The 27692-nt window shown below is 39.0% G+C and overlaps 1 protein-coding gene and 1 non-coding gene across 5 annotated transcripts; both read right to left on the bottom strand.

Moving 5' to 3' along the window:
• Positions 1-1133: 1133 nt before the first annotated feature.
• On the bottom strand, positions 1134-20535 carry KHDC4 (KH domain containing 4, pre-mRNA splicing factor). Of its 4 annotated transcripts, XR_462026.3 has the most exons (15): positions 20392-20535; positions 18956-19172; positions 16409-16537; positions 15510-15589; positions 13846-13898; positions 13426-13589; positions 10977-11188; positions 10183-10243; positions 8777-8834; positions 8268-8521; positions 5177-5338; positions 4165-4277; positions 3295-3386; positions 1569-2488; positions 1134-1470 (listed from the first exon to the last, which is right to left on the bottom strand). XR_462026.3 is itself a non-coding variant. In XM_001367058.5 (14 exons), the coding sequence occupies exons 1-14, from the start codon at positions 20427-20429 to the stop codon at positions 2289-2291; spliced, it is 1833 nt and encodes a 610-aa protein (XP_001367095.1). In that variant the 5' UTR covers positions 20430-20535; the 3' UTR covers positions 1134-2288. The 4 variants fall into 4 exon arrangements, 2 of the variants coding, with proteins under 2 accessions (XP_001367095.1, XP_016285899.1); XM_001367058.5 differs by having other exon boundaries at positions 1134-2488; XR_008916295.1 differs by lacking the exon at positions 1134-1470 and having other exon boundaries at positions 2432-2488; positions 4165-4249.
• Positions 12274-12402, bottom strand: LOC130457788 (small Cajal body-specific RNA 4). Its single transcript, XR_008917062.1, has one exon. It is a non-coding gene; the product is annotated as a small Cajal body-specific RNA 4 (non-coding RNA).
• Positions 20536-27692: the final 7157 nt, after the last annotated feature.

Below are 27692 nucleotides of genomic sequence, written 5' to 3'. Positions count from 1 at the left end.
AGGGAGGTTGGGCGGGGAGTGGGGAGGGGAGGGCATTTCCGTGAATCAGGGCAATGCCATCAAACAGCAGCTGCTTCAAAACTTTTTTTTGTGTGGTGACCTTCCCATAAACGAAGGAAAGCAAACGCGCAACGCATTTCACTTCCTAGAATTCACATAGCTGAGGTGCAAGGGCCCTAAGCATATTACCTCACCCTTCAACTTCCCCTGTTTTCTGGTCATTCTAGATCACCAAGGCCTCGGAAGGTGAAAAAGCTGACCTTGGAGTCAAGATGACTATGGCCTAGGTGCAGCTTGTTACATCCAGGCTGTGACATTGGAAAATTGATTTACTGTCCCAGTGCCACAGGTAATTCTCTGGGACAGAAGTGCAAAGGAAGCTCCCAACACTGCTAAAATCTGATGCTCTTCCTGGCACAAAACAGCAGTCAGCTAGATATGGCTCTGGAAGTAACCAATCTCCATAAGGAAGTTTAGCACCAAGGTAAGGTGGCTACTGGCACTTAAAGTGGCTGCTTTCTTCCGTCTTACTAATAGGGCTCCAACTTGTGGTACCCTTTGGGTTGGAGTTTGGCATCCCCAAACAATTTCTTTTGGATCTGTACTGCTAAAGCAAGCACCACTACATTCATACATGCAGCTTCCACATCAGCTTCACCGAACTTCGATTCCTTTTTAGGCAGGACAAAAATAAGGGCTAGCAGCAATTTGACAAGTTTTGGTAGAATGTTATATAGCCATTTCGAGCATTTAACCCCCCCCCCCACACACACACAACACCTTTTATTTGCACCCTCATTTCCCCCTTCCAGGTGTTTATTTTTCTTTAAATCTGATCCATAACCTGGTTAATTAACTGCACACACACATGCATGCACATTAGCATGTATGTGTAACACTGTTTCAATCAGCCTGCTTTTGCAAGAATGCCAGTCATTAATATTCTACCATAAAGTGGTGGTAAATTTATTATAGTTATCAGACAGTTCCCTTCTATAACAGTTTTGCTTATTTTTGTAGAACCACAAAAATGGTATTTTCCCACATTTGACAACCAGGGTAATGATCCATGAGCACATGACACATTTTCTGTGCTAGAGAATGTAAACTACAATACCAAGAAAGAAGCAAGATGCAGAATATTTATATTTATTTATAATGAAATTATGGTTCTAAATATTTACAACATATAGGAAACCAGAGAAATTTTATACAAAGCCAGCCTGCAAAGTGTTCAAGTGTGCAAAAACAACAGTCCAATATCTCAAACACTAAACTCCTGCTCTGCAGGCCAGCACCGACGTTCTTAGTGGATTCACATATCAATATTCTCAATACAAAAAAAAGTTCTTTTGGCAGGACCTTCGTAATGCCAAGAAAAAAGAAACTAGCTGCAATTTCAGTCACTCTAAATGATTCACCATCCTAGTCAAGAGCAGTCAAGTCTCTCTACTACAGCTGCAACCAGTTCTGTGGAGACATACAATTTCCATGATGATGAGCTATGCAGTTGGGAAAAGAACCTGGTAGACTGAGAGAAGTAAAAGAACAACTTCAGATGCTCTGACCTGCTCATAGTCAAGGAGTTTCATCTGGACCAGCTGAAGAGAGGGAAAGTTTGGAGGGATGAAATAAAGTTGCAATGACTGTCTTAAGACATAAATACGCTGAAGGTGCTGGGTATGTAGATAATCCCAATAAAGATGAGGAAGTAACTTCAACTTTCCACCCAGGAACTAGTTAGATACAGGATTCTCAAGTGAGAAAACAGCATTTTTCAAAACAAAAGTAATCCAACAACGGAATATGGAAAAAGGGTCTCTTAGAAGAATTAAATATTAAAAGACAGAATGCGAGTTCTCAAAATTATGTCCCCATTAATGCTAGGATTTTGGCTGCCACTGCTTATAATCATCCATAACAGCAGGGAAATACAAATATTATTTGTATCATGTCAGAGCTGGGGTCTTACATTTGTAAATAACATGGGGGTCAGACCAAAAGCAACACTGCTACTTTTATCAAGCAAGCACATTTCATCCATTCTCAAGACATCCTCTCTCCCCTGAAATAAGCCTGTGATTCTAAACATCTTTTAATGGATGGTATGCTGCTGTAGAAATAAGAACATCTTTAAAAGAATGGAACTCCTCTGAGAGGGGACACGGCACCTCTAACTTCTGGAAACGTTAAAGATGGCTCCCCCAGCTCCACAGTCTGTTATGTGATACACATGCATTATTGCTAGAGAAGAGTCACTGATGATCAAAGATCTGCTCTGTTGTCTTCTACGGGGCCATCCAGAAAGGCATTTGTTGTTTAGCTCGATGCTGTGATGAAGGGTACTGATATCCCAAACTCCAGCCCTGTGGGAAAGTACTTGCATTTTTATGGCCTCCATGTTCCTCCTCTTCATCAGATGAATCCCCAGCATAAGCTACCAGCCCAAATCCCTTTTCCGTGGTTTTCATCTTCTTAGCTGGATAATCTAGAATAGAGAAAGGCAACCCCAACCCCCATCCCCACCAAGAAAAAAAGATAATACCATAAAATTGTTAATAAAAAAAGATGTTAATTGTAAGTGGTTAGTTGGACACCATTTTGAGGTCACAGGGTCAATGGTCACCCAAAACCGTTGAAGATCACACGAAAACAGCACCAGCATCAGCAAATGTGAATCCACCAGAACCATGTAAGAAAAGAGAAAGAAAAAGAAACACAAAAAAGAAAAAAAAGGAAAGTTAGCAAGTGAGTTTCTAAGGACTGACATTTCACCTTTTAAAGAGTTAAAAGAAAGAAGTTAAGTATAAAAGAAATGTATTTGCCTCTGTTTATTTTTAATAAGGGCACAGTATGATAGAGTATCACATCCTATGGACCTTCTAAAGTCCAGAGTAGATGTCTTGGTATGAGAGGCAAGATCCTCAAATCAAGCAACAGTTCAGTGTTAGATCTATGAGGACATACCATTATTCACTAGTTTTGAACATTAACTCTTGGTTTCTTAAGAGCATGCAATGCTACTTTTGAATTTTGTTACTTAATTTAAAAATTCAATCAGTAGCCTTTTTGGTAGGTTTTAGAAATTGAAACTGATGCCATGTAAACTGACAATATTCTCTAAACTTTCTGGATGTACCAGTTAAAAGATAAAAGGTTAGGTGGCTACAAGCTATGTGTTTGAACATCAAGAAAAGTGGCTTATTATTCAGGATCACCCAAGTGAACATCAGATAAGAAAGCTAAAAGCTATAGCCCAGACTAAAAAAAGTCTCCCACCTACACCATACTCACCATGGCTGCCTGATAAGGCCCCAGACCCATTTCTTTCATCAGATTCCGTTTTTATTCCAGTCACTGGGAAAGCTGGTGGAGGCATCAACTGCCTGTTAAAAGACAAGGAGATTTAATACTAGCATGGGTAGGAGTGCCAATTTTTCAGTTTGGGCATCATTCTAAAGCAAGTCAAATCAATTCTTGAGAATCCAGGAGAGAAGTAAAAAGAAAATAAAAAATCAGGACAGCTAGGTGGCTCAGTGAATTGAGAGCCAGGCCCAAGATAGGAGGTGGAAGGTTCAAATCTGACTTCTGACACTTCCTAGCTGTGTGACACTGGGGCAAGTCACTTAACCCCAACTGCCTAGTCCTTACCACTCTTTTGCCTTGAAACCAATACATAGTATTGATTCTAAGAAGGAAGGTTTGTTTGTTTTTAAACAAAAGAAAAAATCTAGATATTCTCTTAAACTTTGACCATGAATTTCAAGCTTCTATCTATAACATCTTTTAAAGAAAACAAAACTGTACACCTATTAACAAACAATAAATTTAGTTGCATAAAATTTTTCCTCACTTGGTTCTTATCCATTTTTGGTGCAATGGCTAACATGCAGGCAATAGAAAGAAAAAAGAAGAGGCCTGGATAACCATGCTCTCAAAAGGTTACAGTTAATTGCACCCACTTATTTCTATGGGCTTTAAAGAAGAAAATTAATGTGTTTTCCATTACATTAGTTATAATAAATAGAAAGCTTGTTTGGCTCAGATGTACTCATTTCAATTTCATAACACTGGTGCCTGTAGCAATAATCAGTGACCACTTTGTAATAACTAACATCATCTTAGATCATGTTAAATTTTCATAAGATAATTCAGCCAACTTACCTGTCCCTCTCTCTCTCCTTGCCTGAGGAACTTGCCGGCTTCGATCCCGCACCCTCGATCTCACTCTGACTGGAGAAGCCTGTACCTAAATTAGTCATATGAATGGGTCCATGCTATGAGCAGAAAAATACAGCGGCATTAGCAAATCTACAACTGCTGTATTAGTTTAGCTCCTTAATGTAACTGTCACGTGCCCCATCTTTCAGGTAAACTGTAACTAGTCTAGTGAACTACATAGTTCCTTGAGATTTGACCAAGTAGTAACTATCCTCAAAATAGGAATATCAACTTCTCTTTGTTAAACATAGAACGTTTTCTCTTACTTGGATTCAAATGGCATGACTTGCACTTTTTGAGACTGATCACAACTTAAATAGCACAAGCCTAGTCATATACTGTACTATAAAAAGTTAGTAATTTTTGGATACTACATTAATACAGGTCAAATTCAAATAAGCTTCTTTTCTTGGAAGTGATCAAGACCCTTTTATTGGTTAGGGGAAAGGGTTCCCCTGAATATCTAAATATATTCCAGGCTAACATTTCTGGCAGCTTTCCTATTTGGCATTGGGGGAAAAATAGCAAATTGAAAGCCAAGCTGCAGCAACAAAAAATCCTAAACAAATTTGTAGAATATTGATGCTTATAGTGAGATGAGAATCATCATTAAACTTCTATAGCAGTAGAACCTCTTGTACTTAAGATAGGAAGTTGAGGCTTCTACTGAATTCCTTCCAGATTCTAGTTAAAGGAGTCTTTCTCAGAGTGGGATGCTTAGTATAACACATCATTGTGCCCTTTTTGACTTTAAAAAAAAAGGGGGGAGGCAGCCCTGGAGTTGCACAATAATTCCCTCAAAAATAAAATCAGAATTAGTTAATCAAATTATAGGTTTATCACATATTATCAAGAGGACTGCTGAAGTAGATTTGAATTTCTGTCTCTTTAGAGGGAGAGTCAAGGTAAGAAGGTAAAGTTGCTGAGAAAAGTAAGACTGGATATTTTATTTGACCTGGTATCCCAGAAGTCCAGATTCTCGTTCATCTGGTAGCTCCTCTGTGAACCTCCTCTTCTGCCCCTGGGACTGTGCTGGGAGTGGGGGCTGAGGCTGGGGACTAGTAGGCAAGGCAGTTTTGACAGGGGCAGCAGGAAGAAAAGGACCACTCATCGGACTCTGGAGGTCAAAACAAACCAGAAAATGACAGAAAATGAGAATGCAAAATGGGTGAAGAGGTAAACAGAATAATATACTTTTAGGAGATATACTGATAATAAACTTTCACCTTCTCTTAGGTTCTAGTTTCCCTATAAAATTATAGTAAGATTATCTACCACCCTTCTTCCTAGGACTAAATGAAGTTAGTAGATAATCTAAACATAAGACTTTGAACTTCTGGGAAAAAAGACTTGTTACAAATTCAATGTGTTATCACTGTTCTTATTAAAAGGCAAACATTAAAATCATACCCATTCTCTATTAATAATCCAGGACATCAAACAATATTTTTATTTTATGACATTTATCAAACATGATAGTACTGTCAATCAACCACGACTGGTAATATACGCTGCAAAGAAAATTACACTTCCTATTTCCAGTCACCAAAAAGTAGTTCCTCTGACACTATTCTTTTAAATTATTTTAAGAGGCCAAGAGCAGCCAGGTAGCACAGTAGTTAGGGTGCCAAGCCTGGAGTTGGGAGGACTTGGGTTTGAATTTGGCTTCAGACACTTTATACCTGTGTAATCCTGGGCAAGTCACTAAACTCAAATTGCCTAGCCCTTGTTGCTCTTCTTTCTTAGAATTGATACTAAGACAAAAGGTAAGGGTTTTTAAAAAATGCCAAAAAAATTCTGGATCAAAGTTGGTAAACAAATGATCTGAGACAATCTTGAAAGACTTGTGACAGGGAATGCTATCCACCTACAGAGAAAGAACTATTGCAGTCAGATGGATGCAGATCAAAGCATACTATCTTCCATGTTTATGGTTTTATTTTGGGGTTTTGGATATGTATGAGTGTGCTCTTACATCAATGACCAATACAGAAGTGTGTTCTGCATGCTAAAAATAAAATTATTTTTTAAAAAAAGTTGGCCAAGTAGTTATCTTACATAAAAAGTAGAATTTAAAACCTAATTTATAGAATCTTTAAAATTAAGAATGGTGCTGAATCCATTTACTCTTTCTAAAAACCTTTACCTTCTGTCTTATACTATGTATTGGTTCCAAGGCAGAAGAGCAGTAAGGGCTAGGCAGTGGGGGTTAAGTGGCTTGCCTAGGGTCATATTAGCTAGGAAGTGTCTGAGGCCAGATTTGAACCTAGGACCTCCGGTCTCTAGACCTGCCTCTCAATCTACTGAGCCACCCAGCTGTCATTCCCCCCAGCCCCCCAATTTATTCTTTACTTTAACAGTCACAGGGAGTTTAACATTTTGAAGTATACCACTGATAAGTCTCTAAGGCCATTCTTGTGGAAAAGATGGAGACATAAGTAACAACTTGGCATATTCAAAACTGACTGAATGACCAGACTCAAAAAGCAGTTACTAATGGCACAATGTAGCAGTTACTAATGGCACAATGTCAACTTGGGAGATAGTTCTCTATTGGAGTCAGTCATAGATCAGTTTTGCCATGTGCTGTTGAGTACTTTTGTTTATAACTTAGGTAAAGTTGTAGAAACCATACTTATCAAATCTGCAGATAACACAAAGCTGTAAGAGATAGATAATATATTGAGAATGATTCAAGTTCCAGATAAAATTTGATCTTCTCCAAGAAACCTTTCCTAATTTTCCTTAATGTCAGTGCCTTCCCCTTAAGATGAGCTCCAATTTAACCTGTCTCCATCTTGTTTGTATGTTATTTCCCCAATTAAGATGGTGAGTTCCTTGCCTTTCTTTGTACCCCCTGGGCTTAGAACAGTGTCTGGAAAATAGTAGGAGCTTAAAAAATGTTTACTGACTTAAATTTCATCCAAATCAAAGTCAGAATTCAGAAAGAGCTTAATAAATTAGAATAGCTGGCCTAATAAAATAATATTGCAATGCAACAGGGATATGTCAAGTATTACATTTGGGTTCAAAGAATAAACTTCACAAGTACAAGATGGAGGAGGCACAGCTAGATAGCAGTTTGTCAGAAATAGATCAGAGGGGGAGCTAAAGGGATTGCAAACTCAATGAGTCAACAGTGTGATTATAACAGCCAAGAAGGATAATGGATTCAGGCTGCATTCAGAGAGGAGGAATTTTCAGAAAGGTGATGCTCATCTCAACAATATTCTTTTCTGATCATATCAGATCAGTTCAGTTCTGGGGATCAGATAAAGAACCCCCAGAGAAAACCAACCAGAATGGTGAAAAGCCTGACTCCAGACTGTATGAGAATCAGTTGGAGAAACTGGGAATGTTTAACATGTATCAGAAAACATTTAAGGAGACATGAGAGCCATCCTCAAGAAACCGAAGGGTTATGCAATAGAACAAGAATGACACTCGGCTTGGCCACAGAGAGCAAAACTCAGAGTTGTGGGTAGAAGTCACCAAGGCAAATTCAGAATTGATATAAGGAGAAACTTCCTGATGAGTAGGGATTAATCAAACAGAATAAAATGCTGTTTTGAGGTATAATGGGTTATGTTCTCACTAGAGGCATTTGAGCAAAGGCTGGATAACTCCCATGTTGTAGCAGATTTGCTCTTTAGGTTTCAGACTAAATGGCTTTATAGTCCTATCCAAATCTAAAGTTATGGCTAAGATTTCAAGTCCTTAATGTCATTTTGTAAATTTGCACATATGAAAATCTGAATCCAGTGCTCTTTCTTAAGAAAGGTTATGAAGATAAAAGGTCCAGGGAGAAAAAAGTTTTTCATGGTATGAGTGGGCTATGATGAGGTTCTCTCTTAACTTATGGATATAGATATCTGCTGAAGAGCTTTTTTTTTTGTTTTTTTTTGGAGTGGCAAAGTGATTTAGTGGCTCAGTGTGAAGGATGAAGATACCTAATGCCTTTATATTACAAATTATTCCTTCCTTAACTTGTGTCTTCTCCCTTCCTTCCCAAACCATATCATCTTGTACACCCTCTTGTATCCTACCTGTCCAGTGCTAGCTGGAGGCTGCACTTGTGAAATCGGGTATTGTGTTGGCACAGGTGGGACTCCAGTAGGTAACGTTGGCAAGACTCCAGGTGCCAATGAAACAGCTGGTGGCACTATGCCTGGTACTCCATAGGGAGGCTGAACTGGCTGCTGAGGAGGGGGAACAACAGGGTAACCAGACTGATAGCCATTGGATGGATAATATGGTGGTTGAGGAGGGACACTATTTATAGCAGAGGGTTGTGTATAGCCTGAGGGGGAAGAAAAAAAGTGTTTATTATCAGCTGCAGCAGAAGGAGACAATCAAATTGAGTTACACTTATTACCTAAGAGGAAAGGAAAAAAATGAAGCAAAATGTTTTTCCAAGTTATACATCAGTGTGAGGTAATGTTACTTAGGATTCAGGGCTCTCTAAGCCTAGCCTTGGTTTTCATGCCCCATACATAGGCATTGCTTACAACAAAATGATTCATAATCTCAAAATAGCAAATTGAAATGTACATACCTGGTAAAGGTACGGCAGTATTAATCTGATTGACAAATCTAGAGTATTCTGCATGAACCTGAGAAAAGAAAAAGGACAAATTAACAAGTGAATAAGCCTAGATTTATAACTTATAAGTAACTTGCTCAGGGTCAAATATAGAAAATGTCTAAGGACATATTTGAAACCAGGACCTCCCATCTCTAGGCCTGGCTCTCTATCTAATGAGCCACCTTCCTGCCCCTAGATTTATAATTTGCTAATTGGCAAAAGCTTCTGGTAAAGGCATTTCTTTTGGGCTAAAGCCTGTTTAAGCAATTCTAGAGCTTCAAAGAACTTTTGGAGCTGCTGTGAAAATTAATTTTCAAATGATATGATAAATCATTAACTCAATTTAATATTTTCATGTTGGGGTCTAATCTAAATTTTGACAGGATAAACGAAAAGGTGTTTATTAAATGTTTACTATGTGCCAAACACTGAGCTATGTACTTGGGCTACATGGAGAAAAAGCAAGGAATTAACACTAAATGGGGGAGAAAACATACATGAGGGCTCAGCTGCCTCAAAGAGGTCAGTGCCCAGGGGCCAAGAAGACAGAAAAGAAGCCTACAAATTATGAGGCCAGTTTCATGAAACAATGGACTTCTATTTCTTGGTGACTATAACACATCTGTTCCCCAATTTACATAGCTACCTTTCCATTCTACCAGACAGCAACCAGGCAATTTCAAGCTATTAATCCCAAGCAACCTTCCCCAAGCCACCCCCTACAAATTTTAATTAGGAATGTTAATTATTTTCTTCTAATGCCATTCCCCCTCCCTTGACCTTTATACATATACACACCTGCAAATGCCCAAGACCAGAACAAGGAAGCAGGAGAGAGTCAAAAATTAGAAAACTGCTAGGCCTGAGGGACATCAACAAGTCCCAACACTAAGGCTCAATTTAGCATCTCAGCCTTTTAGGCTCTAAAAAATAGCTACATAATTTAACTCTGATCACCCACACTGCCTTCCTGATTGAAAGCATCAACAGGACAGCTCATCCAAGCAGCAGCTAGTTTAGAGTCACTCAGTTTTTTTTAGACTGTACTCTAAGCTCTACTTAGTTTGCCTTAGGCAAATATTCACACATGGTTGTACTCCTTACCCCCCCCCCCAGGCAGTAAGAGAACATGGGTCATATTTTGGGTTTAAAACATGCAACTAAAAAACCACACAAATGTATTATTTAAAAAAAAAAAGATGAAACAAAAGCAGTGCCAGTGTTCAGGAGGCCAGGTATGTAAACTGTAACCCAGACCTTGATAATTCTGGCATCCAAAGTGTCTCCAGGTGGAAGGCTGAGAAATAAAGACACAACAGGCCCTACAGGGAGCAAAAACTTCTTTTGCAAAAGTGATAAAAGAGAAAACAACTCACTGTTTGTAAGAGATTCTCACAGAGCTTCTTGGCAGCAGCAAGGCCTTCTGGTTTGGGATGGCTACAAATAAAGAGACAATTCAGTAGGAGAGAAAAATAAATAATCTAGTATACTTGTCTTTGATTTCCATGATCTAAATTATCAATAGTTAAAATTCTAAGCTTAAAGATACTTAAACATAAAAATATACCCATAAGTATTTGGAGTATGTTCAATATCATGGCCATAAACATTTTTATTAGCTTTCCTTTCACAGATGCCTTTTCAGTTAAAAGGGGGAAAAAATAAATGCCAGGCTATTCCAATTATCCAAGAAAATAGTCAAAATAATCAGATTCCAGTAAAACTTTTTATACTTGGGCATATCATCTTAATTCTCTTATAGCAGGGATTCTCAACTTTTTTTAAAATCATGGCAATTTAAGCCTATAGATCTCTTCTCATATGCTTTTAAATGCACAGAAAACACAGGTTTAGAAAGGAATTTAATTATACTGAAATAACTATGAAAACACTGAAAAAACAAGTTCACAGGTGTCAGATTAAGAAAACTGTTTTAAAACTACAAATTGCAGAGTTGAACATTGTAAATGGAAAAGTAATGCACTGCTTTAAAATAGCATGCATTTCTATATTGTTTAATAGTTTATAAAGTATTTTTCTGCCATTCTATTAAGTTTTACAAACGTTGAATTGCCTATTTCTTTTGCTTAGTCTGCATCACACCATAAAATGCCCTGAACAATAGGTAACGGTCTTACCCACCCCAACCCCCAACCCTCTCCAATCATACCTAATATAAATATACATTGGTTCAAAAGCTTCTCGGCCTGAAGCTGGCTCTATGCACCCTGAGCCTTTGCCCCGCAGGAAGACTTTGGCGCCAGTTTCTATTTGAATGTGTTGCAAGTATGAGCAGCTGGGGCCTTCTACCTTCTCCTTGACATTAAATGTAGGTACAGCATGTTCCAGACCCACAAATAATTTATCTTGAACATAATGCAGCTGTAGACAAAATAGAATCACATCTCAGCCCAAAAAGAACACAAGTAAATCTTATTCCTTAAGAAACATGTACAATAGACATTAATTCCCTCAATATGAAATATTCCATATGATATGACACCCAATATCCCTATGTACTGAGTTCCTCACCCACAATACAAATACTTCACAAAGTACTTAATTTATACCAAACCCCATCATGTTACTCATCATTACCCACCATACACTTTGTACCAAATTACCAAGGCACCTGACAAGGGATGTTTGCTGAAGGGAGAAAACACTTAAAAGGTATGCAGGGCTCTTTGTGGTAGCAAAAAATTGGAAAATGAGGGGATGCCCTTCGATTGGGGAATGACTGAACAAATTGTGGTATCTGTTGGTGGTGAAATACTATTGTGCTAAAAAGAATGAACTGGAGGAATTCCATGTGAACTGGAACGACCTCAAGAGTGAAAGAAGCAGAACCAGGAGAACATTATACACAAAGACTGATAATGCTTGTGGTTTAATCGAATGTAAGAGACTTCTCTACTAGCAGCAATGCAATAATCCAGGACAATTTTTGAAGACCTTATAAGAAAGAACGCTATCCACATTCAGAGAAAGAACTGTGGGAACAAAAACACAAAAGAAAAACAACTGCTTGATTACATGGGTTGATGGGGATATAGACTCTAGACGATCACCCTAATGCAAATATCAATAATATGGAAATAGATCTTGATCAATGACACATATAAAACCCAGTGGAATTGTGAGTTGGCTACGGGAAAGGGTGTGAATGAGAAAATTGGAGACTTACTCCTTCGGCTCTGTTGCAGATTTTCTCCAATTTTCTCATTCACAGGGGTTGGGGAAAGGGAGAATATGAATCACATAACCATGGAAAAATATTCTATATTAATTAAAGTTTTCCAAATTAAAAAAAAAAAGGTATGCAGGAAGCACTGCTCAGAGGGATGGCTTCTTTCATACCCTTATAATATAGGCACTGTACATATATAGTAAATATAATATAATATATAGTACATATAATAGTAAACATAAATAGCCTTCCTTCCTATGACAAGATGGAATGAATATAATGTTGGGTAGTACAGTCAGTCCTTTACTATTCTCGAAGTGGGACTGCTCTCTCCAACCCTTTTCTGTAGGAGGATTGTATCAGCAGAGTCTAGCTTCATCAGACTCAGCCTTCTTAGTCCTCCAGCTGTTATCAAGTTCAGAAATAATCTAAATCACTAATCATACATTTAAAGAATGATTCCTTAACTGAAAATTTTTTAACCCTCAGATGAAGGCATAAAGTACCATTAAACAATATACTGATAATTATGGCTTAAAAACAAATCATTTCCTCTAAAATCCACCTCCTTTGAATCATCCCCTGAAACAAGAAAAACACTGAAGCAAAACCAATAGGCATATGCATTAGACATATATACAGCATTCTACATCTTTAGTCCCTCACATCTTTACTGATATATGCTTCATAATCAGCTTCTCAGAGCAGCCAATGGAATTAATCCAAATTTCACCATTTTTAGTGTTTTCATTCACTCTGATATTAAATTCTGCGTCTGTTCATACAAGACTTCCCATGTTTCTCTAAATTCCACATACTCAGTATTTCTTATAATGCAACAGTTCATGACATTAATGTCAAATTTTGGTGATCCATTTCTCAATTGGTAGGAACTTACTTTGTTTCTGGTTTTTGTTGGGTTTTTTTTGCCACCACAAAAATAATCATTGCTATGATTATTTTGGTGTATATGGGACATTTCTTTTCATCTTTGGCCTCCTTGGAGTATATAACCAGTAGTGTAATTGCTGGATCAAGGGTTACTAATAATTTAGTAACTTTTCTCACAATTCTAAATTACTTTTTAGAACAGTTGTACCATTTCAAAATTCCACTAACAGTATATTTTTATCTATCTTCTCACAAGCTATTCAACATTGACTACTTTGTTCTTTTGATATCTTTCCTAATCTGCTATGTGTTAAGAGAAATATTAAAATTGCTTCAATGTGCATTTCTCTCATTATTTGGAACAATTTTTCATATATTTGCTGATAGCCTACAATTTTTTTGAAAGCAGTTTCTCAGCCAACAACCCCACCCCTTCCCAATCCACTTATCTTTTGGGGATCTCACCTTTTAAAACAGAAATACCCTAAAATTTAACTCAAAGCTGTTTACCTAAAGATGGTCAAGTTGCATTACATACCCCTGACTGGAATGGAGGCTTCTGACCAATAGCGGGTGACAACTGGGCAACAGGAGCAGGCTGGTGATATACAGTGACTGTTGCTCCATTGAAAGTTGGACTGGTCCCTGTGGCAGCCTTCACAACCCCATTAGTGATTATTTCTTTGATTCGGTTTACAGCTCCTAAGAGGACACAGAAAATAAATCTCTTACAAATGAATCAATTCAAGCTCAACTCTCAACAACTCAAGGATGGATAATCCATCTTGTGCACTGATCAAGCCTGTGGCTTTCTCTAAGCATTCACATTTTGGAAAGTGAACAGAAGATGAAATCAGTCAATTTATCTCCTTGTACACAGTCTCAAACAGTCAACTTGTAGTTCAAATATAGTATAAGTACCTGCCATATTGAATGTAAAGCAAAAACTGTTACTTACTGTCCACTAACTCCCGTGTCTGGCCCTGAACATGAAGGTATAATGGACGGTCGCTAGAAAAGGGAACATTAAAAAAAAAATCTTTCAAATTAAAGGAAATATATGTCAATATTCTAAATTTTAAAATTTTAAGTGAGAAAACAAACTACAAATGGAATAGATGTCAAGGTTAGGTAATTTTCTTCTACTACTGGAGGCAAGAGAATGCTCAGATTAAGACAGAATATACTAAGGATCTAAGTTCACATTTTAGACATTGCTTTTCAAAAACAATTCTAATTTAAAGTCCTTTTCCTACATATTGGTCCCTGATGACAAAGAGTTTAGTTCTTAAAATTGCATATTACATGAACCCTGACTACATTGGTATTTAGAAGACAGTCCCTAAGGATAGTGCACTAAATTGCAGACAAGAGGCAATCTGAACTATTTGGCCCCAAGACTTTTTATTTTTCATTCTTTTTAAAAAATTTCAACTCTGGTTCACACTTAGAAGGTTAAAAAAGTCTTAAGTTTGAAAATTCCAACTGATAACAGTGAAAAAAACTTATTTTGGTGTTTATTTTTAGGAGAAGTAAACAAACCACTGATTAGATGTTTCCTTGAAATGTTATTCTGGTACATTAGAACCCCTCTCCCCATAGGGGTTTAAAGGACAGGGGAAGAATCACACCATTATACACCAAGAAAGCATTATCACAGAAATGGATTATTCACCATCACTACCAATATCAATAGTACAAAACACATTTCTACAAATGGTTCAGGCAAAGGTTTCCAAGTGGCCTTGCCAATCTCTAAAGTCCTTGAAAAAGTAACTTGAGATTTTTCTCAAATAAAAATTGTACAAGGTCCTATTATGAAGGTAATAGTCCTAATTCAGTAAGATTGTTCTTCCAAGAATGATTATACTTTTTCTACATCTATCCACATTCATTTGAAATCTATTGTGAATCAAGAATGAATTTACTAGATTTGCTTAGCATTAGGAATACACTCTAAAGCTGTGACTTCATTAGAACTATGTGCTAATCAAGATATGTAAAAATAGATTGTGTGGCAACTACATATTAGGTCTAAATTGAATAGGCCTGTGGATCTCAAAACTATAATTAACTTTAATTAACCATGATAAAAGTTGGCAGTAATGTGGATAATTAACAATAAAACAAACCCCATATTACATATTAGCAGGCAGTCCAAAAATCATCTTTAAGAGGTTTTTGTTTTGATTTCAAATTTCATCTCCTAAATTTTTTTTCTAGGCCAATATTTTTTAAAGTTTGAAATTCCCAAGACCATATCAACTGACAGCTGGAAGAGAAAAATCAAATGTATCAAGTAGAAGGTAAAAGGCAGTGTAGGATTAAAATTGTACGATAGATTCTTCACAGTCCATATTTGTCACATAGACAGTAGCCAACTGCATTGCATATATCTTTTCTGAGATACCTAGGAGACAAGTGGTATACCTAAGAGACATTTGGAATACCTAAATGGACTTTTTAAGCAATCACTGTAACAACTTGCTAATTTAAAAAATCAGATTATCTTTAAAATATTCCAATAAAATGGACCCAGCAGACTCAAGGAACAGTCTTTATCAGTTGGTGACTTCTACTCCAACATACTGCAAACCAAGGATGAAAAACATCAATTCGTACCCAGGTCCCACTTTGGCTTTTTCCTCTGCTGTCATGAACCTCCCTCGAGTGGAGACTGCAGCCCCACTCAGTCGGCTGATCTAAAAAGGACAAAGAAGCACAATGAACAAAATGGCATGTTTGTTCATTAGAAAGCCCACAAATTGCATGTGATTTTCCCTAAGAACCAAGAAACCAAGACAAAGTTGACAGTTATGAATGAATTAATTTCATGCTTTAATTCTGAAAATTTGACATTTAACTGTGTCTCCATTATGTATCTAGATGCTTCACTTATATATAAATTAAGAGTCAAAGAGCTCATAATTACTGCCTTAAAGATCCTCCCTGATAAAATGTCAATTACCTCAAGGTTGCAAAAAGGGTCTCTCCCCTACTTTAAGGGTCCATTTTCCTGATTTCATCACCTTTTGCATTCTCACAATGGTATTGAGTTCTAAACTTCAAACATCTATTTTTCTCAACATGATTTCAGTCTTGACCATGTCCACCAGAATAATAATCCTTTAGCTAATAGCAAGTGGCAGTTAGGTGGCACAGAGAATAGAGTGCTGGGCCTGGAATCAAAAAGACTCATCTCCCTGAGTTCAAATCCAGCCTCAGATACATACTACTTGAGTGACACTGGAGAAGTCACTTAACTCTGTTTGCCTCCATTTCCTCATTTAAAAAATGAGCTGGAAAAAAAAATGAGCTGGAGAAGGAAACAGCAAACCATCCCAGCTTCCTTCCCAAGAAAAATCCAAATTGGGTCTTGAAGAGTCAGACATGGCTCTAAAATGACTGAACAAAAAGCTAAAGGCAAATGTCTAGATCTTTTCATTTTTTTTAAAATCTTTCTTTTTAAAAATACCTCCATGTATTACTACTCCAAAACCAAAGATCAACTCCACACACACCTCATCCTGAGTCTGTCCTCGTGTCAGTAAGTTCCTGCATGTAAGGGGAACATCATTTATTTCCACTTCAGCTACCACCAGGTCATCTTTGCTCTTACTGCTGACCAGGCCTTTGCCTGGAACCTGAAGCTACAAACAGAAAGAAATCAGAAAAAAAGACAGAATAATAAAATATTTACTGGCTTCACCCACGTCCCCCAATTTTCTTTCTTATTCCCTCACCTCCCTAAACCATGTCATTCAATTAAAATGACCAAATATTTATTTATTAAGCACCTACTATGTACAAGGCAGTGGGAATACAAAGAAAAAATGAAACCAGTTGCAGCTCTCAATATAAAATACCTAGTAAAGAAATAAAAGGGCTCTTGGATATCATCTAGCCTAAACTCTTTTACAAATAGAGGTACAACAATGTTGAAGTAAATTGTTCAAGATTAAATGGATAAGGCAATACAGTGTAAAAAATTCTGAGATTGGATTAAAACAGACTGCCTCTAACACTAGCCAATCCCCACTGGCATGCCACATAGCCTCACTAGACCAGTTTCCCTATATGTTATAAAAAATTAATATAATTGTTTTATGTGACTTACAAAGATATAGTGAAGATGTAATGAGATGTATAAAATCATTTACTTGCCTAAAGTAACTATATTAAAATGTCAATTATTATTACTGTTGCAAAGCAGTGACTAAGAACTTTGACCTCTTGACTTCCAATCTATTGTTTTTATATCATATACTACACTCCCCACAGAAAACCAAGTGAGGAACAGATGTCATTTGGAGGTTGTATATAGATTTCTGTGACTAAATACTGTAGAAAATTGTTCTCACCAAAGGAAATGGTGAGAGAACTGAATTATGATTGTTTGTGGCCTAATTCATCTGAGTAAGCATGTAGTAAAATGTATGGAAGAATCCACCAGATAATATTCCTCAGATCAGGCCTTTATTCCAAATCCCAAAGCCATATGTACTATTTTATCTATTGTATCAATATCCCACAACCTTTAAACTGGATCATTCATTCATCCTTTCAGCATTTGTAATAAATACCTGTAATAATATAGCACACAACATAATGCAAAAGCTATCTATACAAAGTAAAAAAAAAACAAAACCTCAATTCATCTTTCTCAGAATTTTAAATACTATTACTTCCTAATTATATGCCCTGACTTTTTAATCCAGGAGTACCTCTTTCACATTTTTGGCTGCTTCCCACCAGCGTCCAGCAGATTTGAGGCTAAGGCAAAATAAAACCTGACGTTCTTTTGTACAACGGATAGGGTCTTAAAATTTTCTGTGTAAAGCAAAAATGTGGATCCAGTACAATCCAGTCATATTTTCTAAGTGAGTTCCAGTATGATTTCAGAGAAAATGTCCATAGAAACTGTGGAGCCCAAGAAATAGTTAACATTCACTTCAAGGATCATTCTACATTGATATGCATTTAATTCTTTGCCCCTACCATCACCACAAGTAATGAACAAATGTCCATAAAAATTAATACTAATTAAAAGCATACAAGTGCTGAAATATTCAAGGAAAAAGTAATTTATTTCTTAACTTTACTGGAAATTCCCACTAACTTTGTAGAAAATGAATGTTCAAATAGTCATTTTGATTCTAATAATCTATCTGGAGCATCTGGCTCTCTGGACTTTGCTATCCTGTCTTCTCACTCTGGAAGGTTCCTCTGTTCCCCCTCCTCCTACTGATGAGTTCCTCCAGGGACCTCCAATTTGGAGAAGGAACCAGGCCAGCCATCCTCCATTTCTTTCCTGACTGCTTCTAACTCTTTGGATTTCAGCACCATTAAGTCATATGCTTTTTCCCCTTTTCAGCTCCCTTTGATGGTCATCTTTTACCAACTAAAAGTGCCTTCCCTTTCTTTTTGCTTGAAGTTGTATCCCCAGCACTTAATATAGTGACTCGCAAATAGTAAACACTTAATAAATTTCTATTGCCTACCTGATAGAGCTACATGGAATAGTTTTTTTTCCAAACACATGTTGATTACTACTATGCTAAAGGATAGAAATCATTGGAGAAAGATTTCATTTTAACACATGAATAAACTTCTTAGAGGGCTACCTCAGACAAGTAGTAAGTTGTCATTGAAGGTACACAAGCATAGGTTGGATGGCTTTTAAAATGCTGCAGGAAATTAAAGATTGCTTCAAAGAGAGAGAAGTTGGATTAAATCTCTAACATCTCTTTTAACTTGGAAGATTCTGTAATTCCACAAAATGCCCAGCAAAAACATAAAGTACTGACATCTCTCTCTCTCACACACATACCCATTAGACTTTAAGGTAGTCATCAAGTAAAGTCTATTAAACTTTTACACACATGCAGCACCCAAAAAACCTACATTTATTGATAAATTGACCAAACCTATCAATCTTAGAACATATTAAAATAACTTATTCAAAATCAACTACTTGACTTATAATTAAGAGAAATGTTTCAATAAATAAATTCTTATTATAACCTCCTTAAGAAAAGTATCAAAAGATGAGCCTATTCGTGAAATACCTTCTCAACAGCATTTTGGGTTGGTTTGAGCTTTCCTTTCGCCATCAGCATGGCATTGATTTTGGCTGCCACAGCAGCTGCTGCATCTAAAGCTCCTGAGGGAGCAGCTGCTGATCCCCCAGGACTCCCCCCACTGTTGGGAATCTCTCCACCAGGGGCAGCAGGTGGGAGGAAGAGAAGTGGGGCTGGTGCTGGCTGGTCCCATTTACTTCGGCGCCTTAAGAAAGGAGATAAAAACGTCAACCTGCTTACTGCCCTGGCTGCCCTTCTTTTACCTCCACAATTTCAGCTCCCTAGTCCTCCTTTACTCCCTCTTGTAGCTTGTCCTACTTAAATGTCCTCTTCCATCCTTACCTAGGATAATACAACAGGTATATTTTATCTTTCTCTCTCACTCAATCTGGAAATGCAGTAGCCAAATCACTGGCTAATCACAATATTGATCTACATGTAAACTTGAACCTATATTTCCACTTTTTCTTACCTCTCCCAGTTAGCCCCTCCTTAGGGGGCTCATTACATCTGTGCCTGTCTTAGTTTAGACATCCAATTATATTTAGCCTTACTTCTACCAAGAATTCAAGTCATCTACCAACTGCAGCCTTCCCAGCTGCAGAGACTATAGGTATGTGCCCCTCTCCCCACCATTGTGTAACCTGCTTTGCCCTTTTCTCACAATTAGGCAAATATAAGCAGTGCATGTTTTAAGGTTTGACACATGAAATTAAAGCTCAAGGAGCCAGAATTGTGCCCTACAAAGCTATCAAACAAACTGGAGAGGGGGAGCTCTCTGTGAGGAAGAAGAATGTAGCACTGGATTTGAAGTCATTCAGATCTAGCTTAAAAACCGGTTTTGGTATTTATTAGATGTATGACCTTCAGCAAGTCATTTCTCTTCTCATCCCCAAGACAAGAGAATAGACGAATTCATAAGCTCTGTTCTTGGACTATAACTTCCAAGTCCACTGTTCTCTTGCACTAATACATGTTCTAAAACATTAGTTATTCTTCGAAATTCAGTGACAAATTTACTAAACTTATTCGACGTCTACGTGCAAGTGCCTTTCCTCTACTCTAGGATCTCAAGCCCCTTTAACTGCCCCCGCCCCAGCAGCCCTGTCACCTTCCCCCTCGGTCAGCTCCGCCTCTTTCCCCGATTGGTCGTCCAGCCTCCTTCTCCTCTGGCTCCCCAACCCCCAGCGATCTCCCCAAAGCTCCTCCTCCCGCTTTGTCCCACTCGCCTCAGCTGCCCCTCCACCCCTTCTCAGTGACCCCCCCCCCAACCCTCCTTCACTCCCCCTCCTCATGCTCCCTTCCACCTCCGCTCCCTCGGCCAAGCCTCACCTCACCTCCTCCCACCCGCTACTCTGCCTCCTCGGCCCTCTTCTCATCCCTTCCCATTCCCGCCCACACCTCCCTCACCCTCCAGGCCTCACCCGCCACCCCCGGGATGCGCCGCACTCCCCGCGGACATGGCGACAGGAACAGATCAACCACCCGCCAACTACCACCCCACACCACTAACACCCCCTCCCCGTCACTTCCGCCCCCAACGTCTTCGCGCACAGCCCTTTCCGGTCGCGAGGCAAAGCGCTTCCGGTGGCAGCGCTTCCAAGGATTGGACGTAGAGCGGAAAAAGGTGCAGGAATGGCGGGAGCGGAGGAGTTTCTTGAGCCATGCGCAATGTATCTTTCCGGTTTCTCAGCCCCTCCCCCAGCTTGCCTCAAGAGGAGGATGGATGCGGAATCGCTTTCCTTAGGTGGGCGTGGCTTCTCTCATCATCTTTGCTATGGGCACGTGAGCTGGCTTGGTGGTGACCAATGATTTAGTACGCATGCGTCTGAAGCATAGCCGGGCCACTCTTATGAAGTGTTGAGTGTTTCGATCCGTCAAAAGAGCTACTCTTGAGTGCAATGAAGAAGGGGGACCTACGAACCTCAACTTTTCCTTTAATTCAACAAATTTTTAAAATGTTATAATGTTTTATTTTAACTTTTTTGTATTTTCGACATGTATTCAAATATAAAAACAAAAACATGAAAATATGGAAAACAAGCAATTTCAATATTTACCTATTAAGAGCCTACTGTGTTCAAAAACAAAAAATGTACTTCTACCTGGGAGAGATACAAAGTGCAAATTTAAGCATTACAATGTTCCCGTTTTCACGATGCTTCCATACCATTGAAGGAATAAGCCACATTCATGTGTAGCACAGATTGGGATGTCCTCCCTCAACTCCCTTCCAGTTCTTTCTTCCTGGACTGGAGCTGCATCCATGATGGCAAGTCAAGGTTATTTTCCCAAAGGATGGCCATGCTACTTCGATTCAGTCTTCAAAGTCCTACAGGAATTCCTACTGAGCATGTTGAGGAGAAAAAACTTAGCTTCTACTACACACTACTGTACCTCCCCCCTACTGGTATGCTTTCCATTTAAACAATTCAACTAAGATATCATCATTAACTCTTGATCATTAAATATTTACTAAACTAAACTAAATGTAAAGCAATAATAATAACAGTCTGTTCATAAAAGTATCATATTTTCCCACAATGGATGCACAAGTCCATGGAGGAAAATAAGGCACAAAAATTACAGAAACTTAACAGTGAAGCAAGTGAACATGGAAATATTAATCCTTGTGCCTGGAGCAACACCAGGCTACAGGTCCTTATTGTCTTTATGGTACAGTCTTATCTGGACTTCTCTACTCTCCTGATAGGCAAAACTGCTTCCTTGCTACTCAGTCCTCAGTGTTATCTCTTTTTATCTTAAACCTATACTTTGCAGAGTTTTCCAGATCTGCTCCTTTGGCTGAATGCTGAGGCTGCATTGCAATCTTTCAGTGAAAAGCAGTTCCTTTAATCACAAATCTATTTTGTCTCTTCTCTGGTTTTGAATAGTTGTTCCCCCTTTAGCTATAGAGGGCAATAAGGAGCAAAGTAGGCAAACCTCAAAGGAGTTTCCCCACTTTCAAGGTATGTCATTGTTGCTGAATTGTTTTTTCAATCATGTCTTACTGTTCTGTGATCCCTTTAGGGTTTTCTTGACAAAGATACTGGAGTGGTTTGCCATGTCCTCATTTTATAGATGAGAAAAACTGAGGTAAACAGGGTTAAGTGACTTGCCCAGGGTCACATTGTCAGTAATTGTCAGATTTCAGATTTGAACTCTAGTCTTCCTGACCACAGGCTCAGCACTCTATCCACTGCACTTCCTAGCTGCCCTTTTTCAAAGTATAGTTGGTGCTAAGGAAGCCTTTCCCTGGTCAGCCCTTCAAACAGTAAAGGATTTTGCTTTCTCCAATTAGCTTCCAAGATCAGTTGGAGCACCCTCCAATCAGATCAGCTCTCTGTAGTAAGAGTAGAGCCTGTGTCTCCTTAGTTAGCTAGAAGCATCTAGGCTATTTTCTGTTGACTGTGGATTGTTTTAGCTTCTGTAAACAGCTTATCTCATTGGCTTTAAAAAAAAGAAAAGAAAAGAAAACTTGCCTTCTGTCCTAGGATCAATACTAATTGTAAGTTCTAAGATAAATAAGGGCTAGGCAATTGGGTTTAAGTGACTTGCCCAGGGTCACGCAACTAGAAAGTACCCAGGACCCACATTTCCAGCTGGTTCTCTATCCATTGAACTACCTTGCTGTCCTATCTCATTGGCTTCTATCTTCTAATTCCACAGCTTCTCATGTGGCTTTTCAATTTACTCTCCCGCCACAAATTAGGTATTCCTCCTTTTTAATAACCCACCTCTATATTAGGTTGAAAAGCATCAAATGTGGCATAAGTAGTTGAAAATTCAATTTTCTCAGTTTCCAAACAGGTCTCTAACTCATTTTCCCAGAAAGCAACTTCCACATCCTAATATCAGTTATATGTAAATTAGATACTGGCAACCAATGTGTTGCAACCATCAGTCAGTAGTTTTGCCAGCAAAAGGGGCTATTTTCACTTAAGTCCTCTCAGAGTGATGTATCTCTCCTCAACATGCTTTTCTGTTTCTCATCCAAATGCAACTTTTTATTCTCTCAATAAGTTAAACATCCACCTAAGGAAAGGGCAGTACTTATTCAGAGTAACACGTAATTATAATTAAGATTCATATAGCACTTCTCAGGTTTTCAAAATGTGCCACAAAGATTATCTCATTTGATCAGCATAACAATTCTGTCAGGGAAGTACATAGTAAAGTTACCCATTTTTCTGGCAAGGGAACTAAGGTTGAAGAAAATTAAAATGACTTGATTAAGGTTAACACAGCTGATAGTAGAATTCAATCCAAGGTCTTCTTTGCTGCAAATCCACCACCCAATACACTGTTCCCATTGCTTATCATGTTTATGATAAGCCTACCTATGATAGTAGTAGTCTCTCGGTGACCGAGAACGACTATTGCCTTTGTGCATTTTCATCTATGGTGTACCCTCATATAGCTTTGAAGTCCAAAGGCTGAGGTGCAGAGTTTGTGGCACATGGGGATGGGACGCCAGTTGTTACGGGAGGTGCAGTTGTGGCCTGGTGTCGGCATGCAAGACGTCGACGTGGTTCATCTTCAAAGGTGGTGGCGGCATGGTTAATTTGGGTTCGCCAGCTGCTTCTGTCAGAGGCAGCAAGTTCTAGTTGTTTTGGTGTCATGCCAGCCCACTTCAAGTTTGACTTTAGCTGATCCTTGAATCTTTTCTTTGGTCGACCTTTTTTCCTGAGTCCAGCTGACAGTTCACCATAGAATACCTGTCTTGGTATTCGCTGTGGGTCCATGCAGATGACGTGTCCAGACCATCGTAGCTGGGTTTTGAGGACCAGGACTTCGATGCTGGTGGAGTTGGCTCTGTCGAGGACTTCCTGGTTGGTGATTGAGTCCTGCCATCAGATCCTCATGATTGACCGGAGAGAAAATTGGTAGAATTTCTCCAGCTGTTTCATGTGCTTCTAGTACAGTGTCCATGTCTCACAACCGTACAGGAGCGAGCTGAGGACCACTGCGTTAAACACTTTGAGCTTCGTCGCAGTGCTTACACCTCTGTGTTGGAGGACTTTGCAGTGCAGCCGCCCAAGTGCCTGGCTGGCCTTTTGGATCCTGGCATTAATCTTGTGGTATAGGGACCCGTCATTGGCGATGGTGCTGCCCAGGTACTTGAAAGTGTTGACGTTAGAAAGCTGCATGCCAACGATTGGAATGCACGGCATTCCTGGTACAGGTTGGAACAGCACCTCTGTTTTGCTGAGGCTGATAGTCAGGCCAAACAGTTTTGTTGCGGTGGAGAACCTGTCCACAATGGTTTGAAGATGATTTTCTTGGTGGGCCATGAGAGCACAGTCATCTGCGAAGAGAGTTCAAGGATGAGTCTCTCTGTTGTCTTTGTTTTTGCAGTCAGGCGGCGAAGGTTGAATAGTGAGCCATCCAGTCGGTATTTGATGTAGACGCCCAGGTCTAGATCCATCATAGCATGTCGTAATACATGGGTGAAGTATAGGTTGAATAGCACCGGAGCGAGGACACAGCCTTGTTTCATGCCATTGGAGATGTTGAAGCAATCAGAAGTCTCTCCACCAGATAGGACTTCTCCTGTCATGTCGACATGAAAGAGCTGGATCAGTTTGACGAATTTTGCTGGGCAACCAAGCTTGCTAAGGATCACCCACAATGAGTCCCTGTTCACTGTGTCGAACCTCTTCGTCAGGTCTATGAAGACAATGTAGAGACTCAGGTTCTGCTCAAGGCATTTTTCCTGCATTTGCCTCACCGTGAAGACCATGTCGATGGTGCTGCGATCTGCCACATTGTGATTCAGGCAGGTTCTGCTCTGAAACAGATGACAGGAGTCTGTTGAGTAAAACACAGGTGATAATCTTTCCAACAGTGGAGAGTAGTGAGATTCCTCTGTAGTTGTCATAGGCTGCTCGTGCACCTTTGTTCTTGTATAGGGCTATGATAGAGGCATCTCTGAGTTCTGGGGGCATGTCTTCCTCTTCCCATATGCTGGTCAGCACTATGTGGAATGCCTGAAGCACCTTTCCATTTAAGGCCTTGTACACCTCGGTTGGGATCCCGTCTTTACTGGGTGCCTTGCCTGCACTCATTTGTTTAATGGCTTTTTGGACTTCCTCTATTGAAGGAGGGACATCAAGTTGTTCAATGGTGCGGTTTTGGGGGATCTGGTCAAGGACACTTTGGTCGACTAAAGAAGGTTGGTTGGGAAGCTGACTGGGAATGCTCTTTCCACCTGTTGCTGATGCCTTTTTTATCTTTTATGAGAGTGATATGATAAGGACAGCAGAAATGTGCAAGTTCTATATGATATTTGAGCAGGAAGAGTGTTTATAGACCTGGAATGAGGGAAAGCTTAGGGTATTTGGATTTAGATTTCAAGCTTGATTGTGTGAAGATAGGATTAACTCTCTCCCCTTGCCTATTTTTAGATAAACAAATCAAGAACTCAAAGTACCCCTATTTAACACTAAGTAAGAATTTGTTGCTTGAATAAGGTTTTGCACCTCTTCTGTCAAGTTGCTAATTCCCTTTCCAATTCGTTCTTTCATAGCTCTAATTTCTTTTCCAGTTTTTACCTCAAATACTCTCATTCCATTTGTGAAAGCATTTTTTAATTTTTGCTTCATCTCTTCCAAGAATTCTAGTTTTGTTTGCCCTCAAACTGTGTTTTTCTCTAGGGCAATGCTTATAGAAGTTTTGGAGCCATTCTCTTCTTTGTGTTTTGATTACCTTTGCCACCATAATTGCTCATTATGGTGTATGGTGGGGTTCTTTTTTTTTCTTCTTTATTTGCCCATTCTTCAAGACACTCGATATTAGGGGCTGGGCTCTTTGCAGTTCTGGAGGGAAGGTTTCAGCTGATCCTGGCACTAACTTTATTGAATGTTGTATAATTCTAGGATCTTAGGGACAGGCAGGGGACCAACAAGCTTTCAGTGCTCTAAGGCAAAGCCTGATATATGCCTCACTGTTCTGAGCACTGTAAGTCTTCTGACCTAGGTTTGGGTCTAAGCAAGAATGGAGAGAGTGCTGCTGGACTCCCCTATCAGTGAAATGAAAAGCTCTGCTGGTTCAGACCAAGGGAACTGGCCAGGGATTACTGTTCTTATTACAGTAAACCAATTCAATTGTTAACACGATTGCTGCTGCTGCTGACTTCTGAACTTTCTCCTTTCTCCACACACCACTCAGGGCCTCCACACTGAGGAATGACTTTGCCACTGTGAAGATCTTCTCATTCTGCCCTGTACTTTGGACCCAAATGAAGGAAAGAGGCAACTAGGTACACTCCCTAGCTCGGTGACCTGGAAAAATGATTTAACCCCCATTGCTCAGTCTTTACTACTCTTCTGCCTTTGAGCCATTACTTAGTATTGATTCTAAGACAGAAGATAAGGGTTTTTTAAAAAGGCAACTAAAAATACCCTAATCTTTGACTCAGAGGCCCAACATTAGGCATCTTCCTCATAAGGAAGAATGTGTATATAGAATATAAAGAGGCATGGGAAGACTTTTATAACCTAGCCATCTCTTATCCTTCCAGTCTTTTTACATCTTACTCCCCAACATTTATTCAGTGATCCAGTGACACTGCCTTCCTGGTTGTTCCATGATCAAGACATTCCATCTCTTGGCTCCAGGCATTTTCTAAGGTTCCTCCATGCCTGAAATGCTCTTCCTCTTCAACTCTACCTGCTGACTTTCCTGGCTTCCCAACTGAAATTCTGTCTTTTTGATGGAGGATTTTCCTAACCCCTCTTAATTCTAGGGCCTTCCTTTTGTGAATTATTTCCTATTTCTCTCATATGTAGTTTGTTTTGTATATATTTGTTTGCATGTTGTCATCCTATTAGATTGTAAACTCCTTGAAGGCAGGGACTGTCTTTTATATCCTTTTTATCTTCAGAGCTCAGCACAGTGCTTGACACATAGTAGGTGTTAATAAATGTTTATTGATTGATTGTACCCTCTGCCCCTCTGAGGAACCATAAATTCCTCTATTTAAGGAGGGGACAGGATAGACATCTTTGATCAGCAACATTCATTTTGCACTTCTTTGGCATCTTCATCATACCTCCATGTTGGGCATCTCCACCTCAATTTTTCAGCTTTCTTTTGTGTATTGTCTTCCCCTATTATATATCCTGGAGAGCAGGAACTGTCTTTTTTGTATTTGTATCCCCTGCATTTACCACATAGTAAGTAACATAGTTAGCCCTTAGTAAATATCAGCTATTGATAGATATCTGGGTATCATCTGTGTAGAGATAATAATTAAATTCATAGGAACTTCTAAGATCACCAAAAGATAGTATAAAAGGAGAAGAACCTTGGGAGAGCCTCCAGTTTAGTGGATATAACCTGGATGAGGATCCTGAAAAAGAGATTGAGGAGTCAATGGTTGAAAGAAAACCTGGTGTGAACAATGTCACTAAAAACTTGGAGAGGAGAGAGTATCCAGGAGAAGAATGTAATTGTTAGTGTCAAAAGTTACAGAGAGGTAAAAAAACCATAAGGATTGAAAAAAAGATCATTATATTTGGCAATTAAGAAAATACTGGTAATTATAGAGAAAGCAGTTTCAGTGATAAGGTCAGAAGACACAATGCAGAGTGTTTAGATATAGGTGAGAGAAGAAGATATGGAAGCACTTAATATAACTGCTTTCTCAAGCAGCTTAACCATGAAGGATAGGAATATAGGACAATCTAGTAGGAATGGTTGGGTCAAGTGAAGGTGTTTCCAG

Source organism: Monodelphis domestica, chromosome 2 (assembly GCF_027887165.1).
Source record: "Monodelphis domestica isolate mMonDom1 chromosome 2, mMonDom1.pri, whole genome shotgun sequence".
In the NCBI taxonomy this organism is placed as follows: domain Eukaryota; kingdom Metazoa; phylum Chordata; class Mammalia; order Didelphimorphia; family Didelphidae; genus Monodelphis; species Monodelphis domestica.
The sequence above is the reverse complement of the archived record's forward strand: the minus strand, read 5'-3'. Positions and strand labels throughout refer to the sequence as shown.